At 49.3% G+C, this 18995-nt stretch overlaps 2 protein-coding genes across 4 annotated transcripts; both read left to right on the top strand.

Moving 5' to 3' along the window:
* Positions 1–720: 720 nt before the first annotated feature.
* LOC144988905 (uncharacterized) lies at positions 721–12222 on the top strand. 2 transcript variants are annotated; one of them, XM_078940226.1, is made up of 7 exons: positions 721–1192; positions 3362–3482; positions 8234–8394; positions 8479–8645; positions 9739–9892; positions 10056–10186; positions 10959–12222. In XM_078940226.1, the coding sequence occupies exons 1-7, from the start codon at positions 1144–1146 to the stop codon at positions 11625–11627; spliced, it is 1452 nt and encodes a 483-aa protein (XP_078796352.1). In that variant the 5' UTR covers positions 721–1143; the 3' UTR covers positions 11628–12222. The 2 variants fall into 2 exon arrangements, with proteins under 2 accessions (XP_078796352.1, XP_078796351.1); XM_078940225.1 differs by lacking the exon at positions 721–1192 and adding an exon at positions 3061–3263.
* Positions 12223–13574: 1352 nt separating this feature from the next.
* LOC144988620 (interferon alpha/beta receptor 2-like) lies at positions 13575–17849 on the top strand. 2 transcript variants are annotated; one of them, XM_078939182.1, is made up of 7 exons: positions 13575–13982; positions 15648–15777; positions 15852–16018; positions 16154–16302; positions 16617–16776; positions 16847–16965; positions 17184–17849. In XM_078939182.1, the coding sequence occupies exons 1-7, from the start codon at positions 13934–13936 to the stop codon at positions 17796–17798; spliced, it is 1389 nt and encodes a 462-aa protein (XP_078795308.1). In that variant the 5' UTR covers positions 13575–13933; the 3' UTR covers positions 17799–17849. The 2 variants fall into 2 exon arrangements, with proteins under 2 accessions (XP_078795308.1, XP_078795309.1); XM_078939183.1 differs by having other exon boundaries at positions 13595–13982; positions 16850–16965.
* The last annotated feature ends 1146 nt before the right edge of the window (positions 17850–18995 follow it).

Below are 18995 nucleotides of genomic sequence, written 5' to 3'. Positions count from 1 at the left end.
GTTGCGTAATCTGCTCCTCCTGGTCCAGCTGCTCCAGACTGTTCTGGACTGAAAACAGGACGTTCTGCTGAACGCCTCCTGGAGGTTCTCCAGAGGCGGCTGCAGCGGGACGAGGAGGAGCATGGCGCTGCTGGAAAGATGATGTCATGAAACAGCTGGGTTTCCCGCTTTGACCCGCCTCCCCATCAGACCGCTGGTCAGACAGAGCAGCCTCTGGCTCCACGTCCGTCACACCAACACCTGAGGCTTTTAATCTGAAAGGACACACTGAAGCAGAGAGCAGAGCAGATCACACCAAAGAGTTCTGCCGTCTGCCATGCTGGGCGTGTTCAAGGCCACGACGGGGAGGAGCAACCCAGCACAACCACAGCAGGGAGGGGGGCAGACGTCCTGCAGTCAAACCCTGAAACGCAGCCGATGTCCAGAGAAATGCAGAGAGCCCTACAGAAGTCCAGGGAAACTGTTGATCCAGGAATTTCCAAAGAGGAGAGCCTGGGTGGAAATGCTGACCTGGAATCGAACCTGTGGTGTGTGAGCTGCAGGTCAGCCGCAGCTGCACAGCTCCCCTGCAGAGGTTTCCTCTGGCTGAGAGCAGCCAGCGCCCCCTGAAGGAGATCCTCAGAACAACGACTCCAGAGGAGCGAAGTTCAAAACACTGCCACCACAATCAGCTGACCGCGATCAGACATGCGCAGTCCGAGTTCCTAAAACCCGGGTTTTATTCTCAAGTTCATCCGCAAACTTAGAAGTTGGAAACGACTTTTAGGGACTTTTGGAAACGTTTTCATGTGTGGTTCCACCGGAAGAGGATCATGGGAAGGAAAGGCGCTCATAGCTTTGAAGGTGCGCGTTCATGTGAACCAGCGCGCGGAGAGGCTTTCCCCCAGTGGGGGGCGGGTCATTAGGTGTGTGTGACGTCAGCTGATTTCGATTTTTGTTTCTGGAGTCTCAGCGGGTCATGCGGCAGTTTGGGGTTGGCTGGAGTCAGTCAGGAAGCTCCGGACCGGACATGACCCAGGTCTCGGTAGTTCTAGCCGGTTCCGAAGGCTTCACGAACCGATCCTCGTGCGTGGACGGACTTTGACGGCGGCTCCGGCGCGTGCGTCACGGCGTTTGCATGTTCGCAGAGACACCGATCCGAGGATGAACTTCCTGCTGTTGGTGCTCTGCCTCGCGCGCCCACCTGGTTCAGGTGAGCAGCACCGTCACGGGGCTCTGACGTCACCAGGCGAGTGCGCTTCTGCGGGAGAGTTTCTGTTCCAGAACCTTTTGGTGAAACGAGTCCAGTTGGTTCTGTGAGTGTCTGGGAGTTCCTGCTGGAGGTCAGAAGGTCACCGGCGTTTGCTCCGTTCTGGACACAGAAGTCCAGCTTTCATCCATTGACAATCAGCAAAAGAAATCAAATCAATCAAAACCTTTCAGAGAAGCTCCTGACTGTTGATCTTCACCCCCCGCCGGGCTCTAATTCTGTATCTCTCATTTGATGCATCCCTCCCCAGGAACATTCCACTGCATGTTCCCACTAAGACCACCTAAGACCAGGTCCTGCAGAAAAACCGCTGGACCTGGACCTGGACCTGGACCTGGACCCATCAAACCTGAATTAAATGACCAGTTAGATATGAATCCAGTGTTTTTCAACCTTTTCTGAGCCAAGGCACACTTTCTTCTTGACAAAAATCCCGCGGCTCACCAGCATCCAAACATTAAAAGAGTAGAAACTCTCCAGTCCCTCCATGATCTCACAGGCATTTTAGTGGTGAGTCTGGCAGAAAAAGCTGGAAGTTTCAGCTGTTTTTCTAAAAGATGGAATAAAAGTTAAGTTAGTTTTTAGTAATAATTTCCAACTAAATTATTTGGCATTTTAGCTGGTAGTTATTTTTCCTTCATTTAAGTAACATGTTATTTGATGTAACCTCACAAAAACCACAGTGAACATGTTGAAGTTTTATTAGTTTTTCTCTTGTTTTATTCAAAACTGAAGTCATTGACAAAAATGTTTTATTTCTTTTTAGATGATTTAATTGTTTCACTTTAGTTGAATTGTGTCTGTTTCACCTTCATCCTGTTTCTTAAATGTTGTTTTTACTTCTTCTTCAGTTTAACATCTAAAATAATCCAGACGTTCTTAGAAAAGTGTTTCGGTTAAAAAGATGACTTGGACCAAACTCTGGGATGTTTGGCTGTTAAGAAACTCAAACCTTGAAGGGGAACTAAACTGTTGACCTCTGACCTCTGATTTCATCAAGAAGATTTAAAACTGTTTGTGTGTTTGTTGTGGTTTAAGACGTTTAACAGGGAAGACTCATTTTACGCTGAGACGCTGTCGCTTTAACCCAATGCATCATGGGAGATGTAGTGATGGCAGACAGACTCATTGTTTTGTTCTCTTGTTCCACGGTCTGACACCGGACTCTGTGGAAAGCTGCACCGCTAAAGAAGAGCTTTAGCTGGTATTTCTGTTGGAACTGAGAGACTTTAGGAGCAGAATCAGAACAAGGAGGTGAAGACTTTAAGCACTTCTGATTGGTCAGACTGATGACATGTGATTAAGCCTCCAAGAATGATTGGTGGAGACAGTTAAAGGGGCGGGACTTTTCTGAAAACGGCTGAAGCTACGGCTAAATCGCTGTACTGTCATTCTGATCAAAATGTCTTTAATAGAATCAAATAAACACAAAGAAAAAAATATTTTATGATCTTTTATATTCCTAATTTCTGAGTGTTTGGATGAACACAGAGCTGAAATCCTGAAGATGGGAATGTTTTTACATCAGTGAAAATGGGTCATTTCCCACGGCACACTGGATGAAAAACACTGGGATAAGTAACGTAGCAACAGACTATAATGGACCAGCACAAAAAGAAAGGGACGTTTATACTCAGAGGCCTGACAGGACACAGCTGCAAAGGATCATGGGTAACAGGGACATTCGACGGAGAAAGCAAATAAAAGTTTCACAAATCAAAGGCTGTGTTTAATGTATTCTTTACTTTCTAATGCATAGTTGAATCTGGGTTTGAGCAGTCCGGGTCCTGTGGTTTTTGACCAGGGCCCGGTCCTTGGTGGTCTTAGTGTGAACAATGCAGGGTAATGTTCCTTTAGTTCCCTGGCCAATCTGAAGCCAACTTCAGCCTCGCTCCCCTAGCAAAGTTCCACCGTAGAGTTCCACAGAATTCCATAACTTCTCAAATGTGTCACACTTCTGTGTGGAGGTCGACCGTTCCTCACCTGTCGGCGTTTGAACGGTACTTCCACACAGGTGAGCTGGAGCTCTGAGTCGCTGCACGTCTCCTCGTGTGAGATGTTTGAGCCTGAGCAGTCTGTCTGCGTTCTTCATCCCCTCCTCGTCTCTTCCAGCCCTCGTCTTCCTGCCTGCTCCTGTCAACCTCTCCGTTGTCTCCAAGAACTTTTCCCCAAAGCTCCAGTGGGATCCGGGGCCCGGCACCCCCGCTGGGACTCGGTACAGCATTTCAAAGAGGTAAGGCCTCACACTCTGGTTCTGGCCGCTCGGTCCTCTGAGCTTTGTTGGTCCTGGTTCAGTTCTGGCCCGGCTATGGTTCCGGTTTGCTCTGCTCCTGCAGCTCACAGTCAGCTGTTTGGATGGGCGGGGCCCAGCGGATCCTGTCAGGTGCTTCCAACTGAACAAGACTCTGGGAACCAGACGAGGCGGGCGTGTCACTCATTCAGAGCTGACCACGCCCACCTCAAACAGCTGACTGACAGGACTGAAACCGTCCGAGGAAGACATGGGTCCCACAGTTAGAGGAAGAGGAGGATGAACTTCATCTTCATCCTTTATTTGTCAGACAAACAGAACAAACGCTGGAGCTGCGCTCTCACTATCATCACCTGGTACCGGCGCATGAACCCACATCTGGCAGGGTCTCGGTGTGAAAGCGGCGTAAATCTGGTGAATTTCTCTTTCACAGCTCGATTCCGATGTTTGAAAGACTCGTTGTTGTAAAATTCTGGCAGGAAACAAACCACAATCATTAGTTTCTTCTTTTCAAAGGGTTGGCACTCCTGCATTTTGAAAAGGACGCTACCCTTTGGTACCAAGTCTGAGTCCCTGATTGGTCAAAGTTCAGCGGGTTGAACTTTCAATGGTCACATGTTTTGTACGTAGAGCCACCTGTGTGGGGGGGTTTAATGTATCTGAAGATGGATCATGAGGTGTTCTGAGAGTGAAGCATCCAGAAGAACCTGCTCCTGCACGGCTCGACCCGGCTGATCCTGAACCCGAACGGTTCTGTTCAGCGGTTCCTGCTCTGCGATGGCTGGGGTCCCGTGGACCGGATGCCGGTGTTAAAGGGTTAAAACATGAGCGTCTCTTCTGTGAGAACCCGTGTTTGGACTCTGCTCCGCCTCTTCCTGTTGTTCTGGTTCTGGACTTTCTGCAGGATTTACGCTGCTTTGTTTGAGGGTTGGATGTTTTTTACGTCGGAAATGGCAGAAAGTGTGAAACGCTGTTGTTTTAGAAAAGGTGGTGGTTCGGGGTCCCCCCCCCACCCACCGCATGCTGCTGTTTTTTTCCAAGACCTGCAGATTTCATGAATTTCCTGTGAGTCAGTCGCAGCTTCGGCTTGATTCAAAGAAATCAGACGCTACATCCTGAAAACAGCCGCATTACATGAACGCCTAAACACCGGCAGAAGCGTGACGGTTATTTCCGAGTCAAGCTGGAAGGAGAATCGCTCTCTGGTGGTGGTGGTGGTGGGGGGGGGGCAGTGAGGTGCTTCTGGACATGAAGAATGGGGGAAGGGGTGAAGAAAAAGTGCATTTACCAAGAAAAGTCCTGCCATGGCCCTTTTTGGATTTCCTTTGGTGCTTTAAAGCTGCACACCTGGTTGAGTGACATTTGTTCTCTCTCCCTCTCTGCCCTGGGAGGGGGCAAATGTTGTCACAGTGGCGCTCAGGGACCATTTGGTGGTTTAATACCCCCAATCCAACCTCCTTAATGCTGGGAGTCAAGCGGGGAGACTATGGGGCCCATTTTTACTCATCATGGATTTGAACTCACGGCCTTCCAGCCTCCGGCCAGACAGTCTTGCATTGATGGGTTCTCTTTGCATTTGACTCTCATTTGCGTCTTCAACCTACATGGTGACTTAACTTTGTTTTTGATCTGCATCTGAAGCTTTTGTGATTCTGTTGACACCACGACCAGATCTGTCAGCATGGGACGGTTGTTGGACTGAACCTCGCCGCTGTGGTTGGAGGAAGACCCACGATTTCACCCACATCACTTCAGAAGTGAAGAAACCGTGTCAGAGCGCTCCATGCTGATAAACCCGGCACAGTCTGTGGTTGAAGTGAAGCTTTGAAAAGTGGAGGACGGTGAAACCGCCACACGGTGCAGACTGCGGGAAAAGCTGAGTGTCATCAGCAGAGCAATGGAGGAAACAACAATGGACCCTCATGTGTGCATCGAGCAGAAGAAGAATCTGTGGGGGGTAAACCGAGTTGATGGTTGAGAAGAAGCAGCAGAGGCATCAACACTCAGCTCCTTGGTGTAGTTTTCTGTCTTTGGGCCTCAGGCCCTACAGAACCATGAAGTGAAAGTTCTGCAGAGAGCCGACGTCGTTCTGAGGCGTCAGCTTGGAACCTGAAGAAGTTCAGCACTGAAACAAACCCCAGTGTGGATCCTGATCTTCAGGTGAAACATCAGATGGTTTGAAGGTTGGAAAATACCTTGGGGGGTATTTCCTGTCTGATTAAGGAAGGTGACAGGAAGTGTGAGGACAGCGAGGGGGGGCAGGCGATAAAAACCCTTCGGGAGCCAATCAGAGGGCTCTCTGTTTACAAAGTCAGACTTCAGCCTGGACAGCACATTTCTTTTGAACACGTTAAGGCAATAAGGCAGGTCTGGAATCTTCTTCACCTTCCCCTCTCTATGGGGGGGGGGGGTCTGGAATCATTTACAATACAGCAGGAGTCATGGAAGCAAGACAGCTCCAACAAATCCTGAAAGAAAATGTTTATGATCGTCACACTAGTAGAGTCCTGCAGAAAAATCGGCGCTGCTTTTTGATTTTATCTGTTAATAGACTATAAATGTCGTTTAGATGAAAGAATAATCAGGAAGAGATCCAGTTCATGATCCACCACAATCTCCCTGTTCAGCATCAACATGCTGCCCGAGGCCTGCAGAGTCTGAGATGAAGATCGGGACTTTCACTGAACCTCCTGGACGCTCCACCATCTTTTGGGAGTCTTTGTAGACTGTTGAGGGTTTCTGGGTCCAGGGTCAGATCTGTGACCTCCGTGACCTTTGGTTTGGTCAAGTTCTCGGTTAAAACAGAACAAAGGAACCGGAGGTTCTCACAGGCTTTTTTTCTGATGGGAGGTCTGGCCGAGTGGCTGTTTTTCCTCTCGTCTCTGCTGTTGGTTTCCACTGAAGAAGCGTGAAGCTTCAGACGGTGCATCTTTGAGCGCAGAGGCGCAACGCTGGAATGTTCCTGTTGGGGCGTCTTTTTCAGTTTCAGATGATGTCATCTTCTGCTCACTAAAATCCTGATGTTTCCTGATTTATTCCATTGGAACAGCATTCAAATGTGATGAATATTAAAGATGAAGATTTGCAGAACGAGAAGAGGAAAAAAATGTGAGTCAAGATGAAGAAACAGAGAAAAACTCTGTGGTGTCAAACACCTGAAAGTCCGTGTTCTGTTGTTCTGAGCAGCACATGAAGCACAGATGACTTATTTCAGAGGTAACGTCAAGCCTCCATCAGAAATGACACCAAGCTTCTACCTGTGGGACTGGAGACCAGAGTGATGTCATCCAGTCCGGTTCTGTTACCAAGTGAAGCCCTGAAGAGTTCTGGTCCAAGAACATCAACCAACGTTAGAAGTCCTCCAACTATTGTCAGTCTGTCGGTCAAGGCTGAAGTCTTGCAAACATGAGACGCCTACTTTTTTAATAGACTAGTATAGCAGAGTATCATCTGCATAACAATAGAAATACATGCTGGAAAGACGTTTGGACTAAACAGAAAAGGGCTTTTTTCTGGATAATGTTGGCTGATGAAGCACCAAAGGAAAGGGAGAAGCTAAAATAGATGGTAAAGGTTTAAACTGAATGAAGAAGTTTAATACAGCGATAAAAGCTCAATCAAAGATGAAGCAAAGTTTGTTTCAATTCACTGCACAAAGTAAAATGGTAGAAATTGGGTCCAGGTTGGTCGGGTCCAGAAGTGAAAAACAGTAAAAAGGCTGCTGACTGCATACTTGTTTGGGTTTGTATTAAGATGTTAAAGTTTCATTTTTGAAACCTTCATTTGTGAGTAAGGCCTCTTCCAAAGCAGCACATCAAAAATGTTCAGGTGATGAAGGTAGAAAGACGTTTTCTAATGAAAGTAGCAAAAGTGGCAGAAAATGACGGCCGCCTGCGGCGGGAAAGACGGTCGAACCGCAGGAAGTTTGAAGGTGGTAGACGCTGAGTGATGCTGTGTTTCTACGCTCATGCTGCAGCGACAGACGGGTCGTAGAGAGGAAGGGGGGGCAGGTGAGACACAGGTTTGTCAGTTTTAACCCCCCCCAAATCCTGCAGACTGTACAAAGAGCTGTTAGTGCTGTGCACGTGGTACGTGCACGCTCCTCGTTGCAGCCTGACTGTTAGAAATGAGGACACCAGCCAATCAGAGTGAAGTTTGTGTGGACGTCCTACGGACACGTGCGGATCACGTGCACACTCCGTGTGTGCGGTCAGGGAGGAGCCAGTACTCTCACCTTACTAACAACTAGAGTGTGGCGTAAGGACGCCGTATGACATCATCACCTTTACGTCATCAGTGGGTGCAGCTTCCATTATCCTTACGAATACTTCAGCTTACACTTACAACACGTTTGATAATGGTACGTTCCATTTTCATGACGTCCCTTGAAGTGACCATACGATCCTTAAGCCCCTCCTCTCTACGACCCTCGACGGGTTGGGACAACCCAAAAACCCACAGAACCGGTACAGGTCAACCCCCCGTACGGGTCATGTGACCACAGCTTTAACTGTCACTCATCAGCTGGAGCAGTCAAGTGAGGCTGTTTGAAGCCGTCTTCCCTTTCCCTGACATCGCCCGTCAGTCCGGCGCCACTTGCTTCTTTTCTCTGGTCCATCAGCTTCCTGTCAGCTTGTCGTCCTTCAGTGTGTGTGCTTGATGTTTGCCTGATGTGACGCCTTTGAAATGAACCATCTTTGTTTTCCTCTGACAACTGAACCTCTTTCTTTTAGGGCCAACAATAAAGAATTCAAGCTGCTGTCTAAGTCCACCTTTGAAACGTCCGTGGCGCTGAAGCTCAACGCATCAAAGGTGTATTGCTTCAAAGTCTGGGCGAACTTCAACGGCAGCAAGTCAGAACCGGCCAAAGACTGCTTTGATCCCTACACTGACAGTAGGTCTTCGGGACGAGTCGGCAGCTCTGCTCTGCTGCTTTTGCTGCTGTGGTCTGACAGAGTCCTGTTCTTCTCCCACCAAGCTGTAGTCGGTCCTCCAAAGCTGTCAGTAGCCGGATGCGGTACCTGCCTTCGGGTCAACATTTCTCTTCCTGAAGCGGACAGACACTCCGGCGCCGGAGACATTCAGAAGTTTTATGGCGCTGTTTTTAAAGTCTTCTGGAGGAAAGGACAACAAGGCAAAGTGGAGGTAAGGGGTCGCCAACACCGAAGAGCTGACTGCTGATGCGCTACACTGGAGTCTGATTTTCAATTGTGACAGAAATGAACAGAGAGTCTTTGTTTTTCCATATATGTACTCTGAATACTGTTCCACTGGTCCACACAGGGACAATTTTAGTCCAGAAAAACGCTTCTTTCATAGAAGCTAGAACCAGCAGAACAGATCTGATCTGAATATTTCATGCGCTCTCACCAGTTGATTAACATCACAGAGCCTTGAGTTGCCCAGGCGGATTTCCACGGCTCCGTCCGAGGCGTCTTCATCGGGTTGACACAAAACAATAGAAGGTTCGGTAATCAATCAGAATGTTTACATCATCTCCGTCGTGTCTGCGTCCAAAGGCAGCGAGCGCGCGCCGTAGCAGGAGTTCTACTTCCTGTACCGCAACGCGTCAGCTTTGCAAAGCTTCCTTTGTACTTTCAAAATCAAACTTTATAAAAGTTTATCTCATGTTTACGGTGATGTGCCCACGCAGTTACACACGTTAGCACCACAGATGACACATGTTCATTTTTTCACCATGGATGGTGAGAGTTTCATTTTGAAAGTACAAAAGCAAAGCATTTGACATTTGACAAGGACTCGGTGAGGAAGGAGAGGGTCCTGATAGCTAACGTTTTGGGTGTAAAGACACGGCGATAGCAAGACAAACCACTCCTCTGGGAGCCAGGGGGAGGAGGCCCAGGCCGGAGACGCAACGGAGACAATGTACACCAACTGAGGGTCTTGAGACAGACTCCTCACGCAACGCAGATGCGCTGCAGACGGACCAGTGTAAATCTGGGGTCAAAGGTGAATTTCTAATGAATCCAAGCTGCTCTGCAGAAACTGTCCTAGAAAACGACACAGGTTTTTACATTTTGGCTAAAAGCATCATATTCATATCTAAAAAATCAGTGGGAACGCTTTAAAAATAGATCACAAGATGATTGGAGTGGGACTTTAAAGGGACCAGGGCAGGGTTCAGGACCTGAACTGGTTTGGTTCTTCTTCTGACAGAGGAGAAGCTGTGGCTCCAGTCATGGTGAACTTGTCTGAAAAGTTTCTATTTGTCTCTCAGAAGCTGGAAGTATCCGACAAGAACTTTACTTTAAACAACCTGGAGGAAGGCGTCGAGTACTGCGTGGCGGCGGAGATTTCCGGTATCGCCATTAAAAAGACCATCCGCTCTAATTGGAGCTGTGCCTTCTCCAGTCCTGCAGATTCCAGAACAGGTGAGCTGAACTTCCTGGTCCATTCCCACCTCAGAGTGTGGGTCTTTCAGAGTCTGGTTGGGTCGGGTCCTGCATTTCAAGGAGCCGTCTGGGTTCTAACGTCTGCTTAATGCTTGTTCCCGTTGGTCTCACGTGTGTTTGTGAACTCTTGTTTCGTCCTCAGGTGCTGCTGATGTGAGCTCGGTGGTCGCTCCTCTAGTTTTTCTCTTCACCCTCTCCCTGATTGTCTCAGGGGTCCTCCTCTATACCGGGTTCCTCTGTAAGCTGAGGGTCACCAAGCCCAGTGCTCTCATGGTGAGATGGTCGTCTTCATTTGAAGTGGGACGGGACGCTGGAAACAGGAACACAGAGGTGGACTGAGAAAGAGTAGAAACAATTCAAGTCCAGTTTTTAGTCAGCTTCAAAAATACAAAACAATCCAAAGAGAAAGTGATCAGTCGATGTGAACTCAAAGCTGTCCGGCAGAAAACCCAGCAGGTTTCTGAGTGCGTCGTTCAAAACGTCCAGCCTACATCCACGAACCCCGCAGGGCTACAGTGGTCCAACCCCTCAGTGAGAAAGGTGGCTGTTGGCTGTCCTAAAATCTGATTGGTCAGTGTGTAACTTGAATAACCTGAACTACAGAAAAAATATTATTAAAATATGAGGATTATCAAGAAGTTGTTAAAAAAAAGTATCAGATCCAGAACGGTTCTTCTGACCAACAGAATGACTGACAGCTCATCCTCTATAGAAGTCTGTGGGATTTTGGCTTCTTGGAGCCACTTCCTGTTTGGAGCGCCAGGGGGGCGGAGTCCTTTCTTACAATTGTCTTATACAGTTGTTATTTGGGACTTATTTATTATTACCTCCATGAAAATAAGAAATATGCTGTTCAGGAGGCGGAGCCGGCTGGCTCCCCGTCTGCTGCCCTCTGATACTTGATCCTGCAGATCAAATCTGGAACCATCTCTTCCAGCTGGTGGAGCTTTTTGAGCCTGGGATGACCTTCCTCCACCAGCTGGCAGCGGCGTCTCGTACCCGATGACCCGGCAGCACCAACATCTCACTCCTGTTGTCTCCCCAGACTCACCAGACCAAAGAGCCCATTCTGACTCCAGATGAGACCCTTCTGGACCCCATCTCCATCACACCTGGCATGTCAAAACAGAAGAAACAGCTCCTTAGGGCAAGTCTGACATCCTCAGAAGATGAGGAAGACCAAGACGACGAAGAGGAGGGTGGGGTGCAGCTGTACTTTGACAGAAATGCAGAACTGTCCTCCGGGGAACCTTCCGAACTGAAATCCTGTCGTGGGAGCGGGGAGGGACCGGTGGCTGCTAAAGATGCCTTCAGCAGTTTGAAAGCACCTGCAGAGGAAGACGTTCATGAAGATGAGGAAGATGACGCAGAGGCAGTCAAAGAGGAGGGTGGAATCACACGGAACAGCAGTCAGAGTGGAGTCCAGGCGGAGGAAGAGGAGGAGGTAATGCTGGACATCTCCTGCAACGTGGATCTCTTCTCTCTCACGCTGGCCTCACTTGCTGCTGCTGATGAAGACGAGGAAGAAGAGTGCGGGGACTTCCTGGACCATTTAAAGCAAGATGACTCTCAGAGTCCATCGGAAGATCAAGCTTGTGTGCTGCTGCTTCACCCAGCGCATGCGGAGGAGACGGAGGACAGTTGTGCACACATTCCTTTGCAGAGTGAGGAAGAAGAGGAGGAAGATTTCTCAGGGTATCTGGGACACAGATGACAAACTGTTGGTTTCTGTTGGTCCTTCATCCGTGCAGGTTTTCTTTTCAGAAAAGGAAATATTCCTGCTGCACCGGAATCTCACGAAGACGACGACACGCAGACGTGCAGAAACGTGCAACAACACGCAGCATCACGTGACAACAGAAGACAACATGCAACAAGACACAAAATGGAGCAATACACAACAGACATCAACAACATGCTACACATTTCTGGCACATGGAGTGGAGGTTCTTATAGACTTCTGGACGTTGTCTAATTTTTGGTCAAGTGATTTTAAGCAGATGTTCACAGTTGACTTGTAAAAACTGTCCTAGTAATTGTGCAGAACACCGAGTGCGGATTTCCCTGAATGCATCGGGGAGCTGGTTGCTCCCGTGTGGACTTGTCTGCAGTGTGAGCCCACAGTTAGGAGGCGCTGGCGGCGATTAACTCAGAGGACCAGCAGAAGTGTCCGCTTCCCGTCAACGGCTGGTCTTCCCTCTGCTCCCCCATGAGGAGCCGTTGGGACGGACATTTGAAGCAGATAAAATATTTCTCTGCCAAATCCATCCAAGTACCCTGTGAATAAAAGTTTTCAATGCTTCTGGTCACATTTTTCGTGGTTACTTGTGATGCTGAGGAATTCCGATTATGACCATAATTTATTAACTTATTGGACAAACATCTTCTCATTTTTACATGTTTAAGTCAAGCTGGAAGTAACTTTCAAACTTGACCCTCAACTGGAAAGTCTAAATGCCAAAGCTGCAGGAGAAAGAAGGATGTCAAATCCTCCTCCAGTCCCATGGCGATGCCTCTGCGGGGGGGTTCCCCCCTAAAGCTCTGAAAATGAGTCATGAAGACCCTTCCTCGTTAAAATCTACGATGTTGGCGAGCAGCATCCGTCTAAAGAACAAGAAAATAAACCTGAAGACTTCAAGAGCCAAAGGTTTGCTGTAGAGGAGAAAGTTCCAGTGTTTGAGTGAGAAAACAAGAATCGGGAACAAAAAGCCTCTGAACTACAAAGTCAAAGCGGACGCTGGAAGTTCAGAATAAAAGGGAGAAAAAAATCCTTGAATGAAGAAAAAAAACCATATTTTTAAATTTACAACCAAACTTTCATACAGAGGCTTGTTAGATCGAAATAGAGAAAGCAAAGGGAGAAAAAAACACTTCATTTAGACAAAAAAAAACAAAATCATTGTCATAACGGTTGATAATCTCATCAAGCAAAAATTAAATCTGAAAAGGTTTTCAAGTTTGATTAAAAATCTGAAAAATGTCCTGAGAATATTTAAAAAACTCAAACCTTAGATCAAATTAGATGCTGAATTATGTGATGCTGAGATGCAAACAAAAGGGCAGCAGTTAAAGATGACGGGGCCCCGGGGGCCAAAAGGGTTGGCCCCCGGGGCCCCGTCATCTTTAACTGGAGGCCCTGTTCAGTAGAATTTTCCTCAGAAAAATACAAAAGTTTGTGGCTTATGTTCGATACGTTTTGTGCTTTATTATCATATTTTGAACATGTTCTACGTCATGGAGGAACTGCTGGTCGTTTCTGGCAGAACTTCTCGTTGCTGTTAAAGTTCTTAAGTCGTTTCTTTTTCGTGTTCGGATCTTTTTTAATCAGAGGATCAACAATGTTCTGTTCAATTCTGTGGTAAATTAGGAAAAAGAACAAGATTTCCCCAAAGATGACAGAGCCGGGGGCTCGCACCATGTGCTGACGGTTTGTAACTGTAAGTCACGTGACTTCCCCTAAACCATGATGCCTTCAGGGACTGCTCCGTAATTTACCATCTAAAATCTGTGCATCCGCAATGCCAGCTTCGCTGTGGTTGTGGTGGTTCCGGTTTCAGTACTCAGACATTAGTTTATGTTGAAGCTTGTCTAACTGCTGCGGTACCGCAGCCAAACTCCTCACCGGACGGCGGTAAAATGACGACGGAGGTCCCTGAAGGCAGCACATGACCCCGCCCCTTCGTTGGTCGCCTTCACTTCCTTAGGTCGGTTCGGTTCGGGGTTCTCCGTGGGCTCGCCGGGGCTCCAAACAGGTGTCGCTGGTCCCGTGTCCGGTCTGCCGTCTCGGGTTCAGTCGGTACCGGTGAGGTTGAGGGGGGGTTGATCGTCCGCGCTGTAGGTTCTAGATGGATTAACGGACCCGCGTGCTCCGGCGGTGGGCTGAGGATTTTGGGACCGCAAGGGAGAACCGGACCACTGACTGGGTCCCGGATCTGCGACACTAGTGTCACTCAGAATGACAGTAAACGCATCACGTGGGCGGCACGCGCCGTGTTGTTGAGGAGGTGGTGGTCGACGGTCATGACGTCACGCGTTTGGATCGTCGCCTGCCTGCCGATGGTTCTTGCAGGTGAGTTACCGGACAGGTGCACGGGAAAATCCTGGGCGGAGCCACAGAGAAGCTCCGCCTTTAATCTAGTCTGAAAACTCAGGTAGAATAGACCATTAAGAATCCGGAATGTACCAATCAGAAACGGTTATTTCTGTTTGGTGTTTGACATTGTCTGACAAATCTGCTCCTGACGTCACCTGAGGTGATGACGACAAGAGGTCAAATCTGGGGGGGGGTCAGACTTACTCGGCCCACACTTGGGTACTGGTTCTGAAAGGGGCGTGTTCTAAAGAAGTACATACTTATAATAGAATTATTAGCATCAGATTCCAACCCCTCCTCTTCTACCCCCCCCCCCCCCCCCCATCATGTCCTCCTGTCTACATCCATGAGCCTCCTCCCTGGTCCTCCTGCAGGCCTCCTTCCCCGCCATGTTTACCAGAATAACGGTAACCCTCTCCGCTCACAGACATGCTTACCTCCAGCATCAGAACCGTTTTGAGTGACGGACCTCCGCGGTCTCCTTCCTCTCACTGCAGGGTTCTCTGAAGGAACCAGCTGGAACCAGACTTTTTACCCAAAAACGGTCGGGGAGATTAGAACCTGACGCCATGAAATCATTCGGGTCAAAGACAAACGACCCGATCGGATCAATGACCGTGATGAGGAGAGCAGACCCTCCATTAGGTCCTGCTATACCACGGTCCGGGTGAATACTCAATTCTGATTGGCTGCTGAGTGTCAATAAAAAAAGTGATAATCCACAGTGATAACTACATGACTAAAAAAGTAGTTCCGGTCACATAGCTTAAATGTTCTGTATCACTGCGCTGGCTTCTTCAACATAAACTTTATCTTCATCATCCGAACAAAAATGAGCAGTTTAACACATCATGATCATCAGCAGAGATATCGCTTCCCTTTACCGCTACACTCGGCAAAGCACCACCTAACAAATAGTCCCCTTTTTGTGAAAAAAGGGATCCAAACTGTTAGAGTTATGTAATTATCATTTGCTTACACGCTATTATCACCATAATATGTTCGTCTCAGTTCCATCTCTCAGTAAGGAAACACTGACGTGAAAAGTTTTGATTATACAAGAATATGATGATCCTGTTCTGCCTGATTGAATGACCCACTATTATGTTATCAACCACCAATAAAACCAGACTGGATCCACTGAAGGCAGAACTCCAGCTGTCACGGACCGGTTCTCCTTCTGCAGAAGTCTAGCTAAAGTTCTCATCTCCTGTGGTTCTTCTCTTTATTAAGGAAGAAGTCAGAACCCTGACAAACCGACAAAAAATACTAAAAACTGGTTGAATGTTCATTTCTGTTGGACATGACCGTGGGATGAGCGGGTCTACGAACGGCCTTTGAAGCAAACGTTGCATCCGTGAAGTTTGTTCTGATGATGACCCTAACGTGTTCTGCACACTCCGTCTGCCATGACCTTAACGTGTTCTGCACACTCCGTCTGCCATGACCCTAACGTGTTCTGCACACTCCGTCTGCCATGACCTTAACGTGTTCTCGCTGGTCCTCTGCACGTCACCCGTCATGCATCCTCTGCTCCTTTGGTCCGTCTACATGAGAGCATCTTAGAGTGGGGGGGTTGTCAGTTCTGGTACCACCAAACCTCCAGGTTCCCGCCGTTTGATGCAGAGGTTTGCATTGCAGCTGTCAGCGAGGTTCCCGCCCCCACCAACCTCACCCTGACCTTCAGGAACCTGCAGCACCTCCTGACATGGCGGCCTGGACCGGGAACCCCCCCAGGAAGCGTCTACAGGGTTACCAAGAGGACAGACCGGTGAGTGTCAACGTCTGTCCAGGGGAGGGAGGGGGGTCCTCCGGGTTGTGATCACGTGCTTCTTCTCTCTGAAGGGACGTTGAGGCGGCGGTGCACGGCTGTGAGCGCGTCCAGCCGCCGCTGACCTGCGACCTGACGGCGGCGTTACACAAACACCCGTTTGACAGCTACAGCATCCGGGTGACGGCGTTGGTGGGGAACAAGGCTTCGCCGGCCGAAGAGGTTAAGTTCAAGCCTGCGAGTGAGTCTGAGGGGTCCTGCCCCCCCCCCCCCCCCCCCCCCCACACACACACACACACACACAAACTGGTGCAGACGCAGACGTCTGCGCTGGCTGCAGATGACGGTGACTGACATCGTCTGGGTCTTCTGCTAGAATACCTGGACCCGCCTCTGGTCACCGTCACGCCCTGCGGGAGGAACCTCTGCGTTGAGCTGCGGCCCCCCCACAGCAGCCTGTCCTCCGTCTACAATCAGAGTCTGTTCCAGCTGGAGACCAGGGACAGCAGCAGACCCTCAGACCCGGTACCGTATGATCAGCTGACAGGGTTTCTGCTGAGGCGTTGTCATCTTCACGCCCAGCTGTTCCCCGCAGGCGCACACCGCAGAGTCAACACGTGTTCTCCACATGTTCCTCTGAGGAGAACACGTGTTGACCTGCCTCATGTGTTCTCCACAGAGGAACATGTGGAGAACACGTGAGATGAACCGAGCTTCTGCAGAGAAACTGCAGCCTCAGATCTGTGATGGTGGCAGATGAAGAAGATGAACGGTCTCATCTTCTTCAGTCCATTCAGCTCCTGCTGGTTCTAAGGAACCGTCTGTGCCGTTGTTGGTAGATCCTGAAGGACGGGGTCTCCATGGAGGGGGAGGTTCTGGAGCATCTGGTCTCCGGCAGGCGGTACTGCGTCTCCATCCGTTTCGCAGACACGCTGAACGGGATCCAGTCCAACTTCAGTCAGCCTGTGTGTGCGCACACACCCGGCATCTTCGCTGCAGGTACCCGCACGTCCACACTGGTGGTTCTGGGTGGGTTCTGTTCATGGTGGGTGACTGCCGTGTCCTCCAGCAGAGCCACTCATCACCGTTCTGCTCTGCCTGCTGTTGACGGCTGTGACCGTCTCCATGGGACTGTTCTTGTGGACCAGAACCACCTGCCTGCTATTCAGCAAGCTCCCATCAGTCCTGGTGAGTGGTGCCTTCAAAGACACTCTGTTAAAAGCATAGCTGTAGAGATGAACGCAGCCCTGCTTAATGTCACCCAACAGAACCATGCTTGGGCAGAACTGGATTGGACCTAGAGTTATACATAAGGGTTACTTAACCTGGTTCTGCAAAATTCTGGTTCTCCTCAAACTCTGTTCACATAAAAATGTGAAAGTTTCTAACCCATCTGTTTCTTTCAGACTACCATCCGTCACCTGGAGGAGGTTCTGGTCCAGTCCCTCCCGGAGTCTGTGTCCTCTCTCTCCAACACTGGGGGGCCGAAGGCCCTGGCTCTGTCTTCATCAGAGGACAGCGAGGATGAGGAGGAGGAGGAAGAGGAGAGCATCACAGACAGCAGCGGGGCGAGCAGTCAGGAGGGTTACAAAGGGCGGGGGGACTCCAGCTCCCTTCCTTCATCGTCTGGACTCAGGCCACCTCCCACTTCCTGCCCAGACCCCCCCTGCCAAAAGAAGGCTCAGGACCCTCGAAGCAGAACCGAACTGTCGGGGAGCACGGCTGGGGTGGGAACTGATGAACAAAAGCTGCTGGGAGGAGAGGCGGGGGCTCAGGAGGTGAACCTCCTCACAGTGACCTTCAGCCGGGAGCTGGAGGAGCAGCAGGAGGATCATCTCCTCTCCCTGTGCTGCAGCGGACCTTCAGAGGAGGGGGCGGGGCCAGAGGAAGACCTGGCAGGGGGTGTCACAGCAGCATCACAGCCCCCCCAACGGGAAGTGGTGGAAGAGGAGGACGATGACAGCTCTGGGTATATGTGCCGCTCCCAGCACAGTGTTGAGCCATTGGAGGATCCTCTGTGACGTTTTGTACTTTGAACACGTTGAACGTGTCAATAAAGTTTTTACTCCCTCGTTCTCCTCAGTTCTTTCTCAGCCCCCCCTACAGGCAGGAGGAGTTCCTGCAGCAGAGGACCTACGGTCAGACTGTCCTCTAAATCTGTTGAGTGTAAAACAAACGGTTTTCACGTCCCATAATGCACTGCTTCAGTTCATTTCATTGACCCTCCCAGCATAGAAAATGATTCTGGCTCCAACAAATTAAAGTCAATTCAGTCGCCATTTTTCATTGAATGGACGCCGCCATGTTGGAGCCAGATGTCATCAGTCAGCAGTTATTGGTCCAGGTTTCCATGGCAACCACTGTCCAATCAGGAATGAGCGTGTTGAAAGTCTGTACCCTTGAAAGTGGAACGAAATCCGTCAAACATTTTGGATGTGAGACTCACATCCAAAGTAGGGTCCGCCTACTTTCATGGAGGCTTCTGATTGGTCCGTTCATAACTTGAATTACAGAAAAAAATATCTTTAAAAAATGAGGATTATCAGGAAGATGATAAAAAAAAAGGTTTCAGATCCAGAACGGTTCCTCTGACCAATAAAATGACTGGGGAACAGCTGTTTATTTCTCTATAGAAGTCTGTGGGATTTTGGCTTTTGGAGCCAGCAGGTACTTCCTGTTTGGAAAGCAAGGGGGAGGAGTCTCTGGGCGTGTCCAAATTCGAGGGCGACGTTGGCCGGGTCCTTCGTTGAGCGGCTCGGCTCCAGCCTTTAGTTCTTTCCAGCCGTTACATCGGCGAATGTCCCGTTGCCTAGCAACCGTGAGTCTGAACAGAGGAGTAGTGAACCAGGCATGGAGCTCGAACTTTTCCTGGTTTGTTTGATCCAACTTTTAATCTTCGAGGTGTAATTATCTTCAACTCCAGGTCCCATTTCACAGTCTGCCATTGTCAGAAATCTCCGGGTTCAGCTGCAATGCATCTTGGGATATGGACAGCATAGAAGGTTTCAGAAGACCAATCCTTGAAATTGGGAAAAAGTAGCGTCTTCGCTGGCCGCACTTGAAGGAGTCGTTGAATTTGGACAGCGATTGTTGCGGCGCCGTGACGTTCGCAGCCTTCAAATGCAGCCCAGGAAGTGTGCCGCCCTCTAATTTGGACACGCCCACTCAGTCCAGCCCTCAGATACAGTCAAAGGTTAAATTTCAGATTAAAACTCCTG

The sequence above is a fragment of the Oryzias latipes genome, chromosome 21 (genome assembly GCF_053564925.1).
Source record: "Oryzias latipes strain Hd-rR chromosome 21, Olatipes_Hd-rR_3.1".
Lineage (NCBI taxonomy): Eukaryota > Metazoa > Chordata > Actinopteri > Beloniformes > Adrianichthyidae > Oryzias > Oryzias latipes.
The sequence above is the reverse complement of the archived record's forward strand: the minus strand, read 5'-3'. Positions and strand labels throughout refer to the sequence as shown.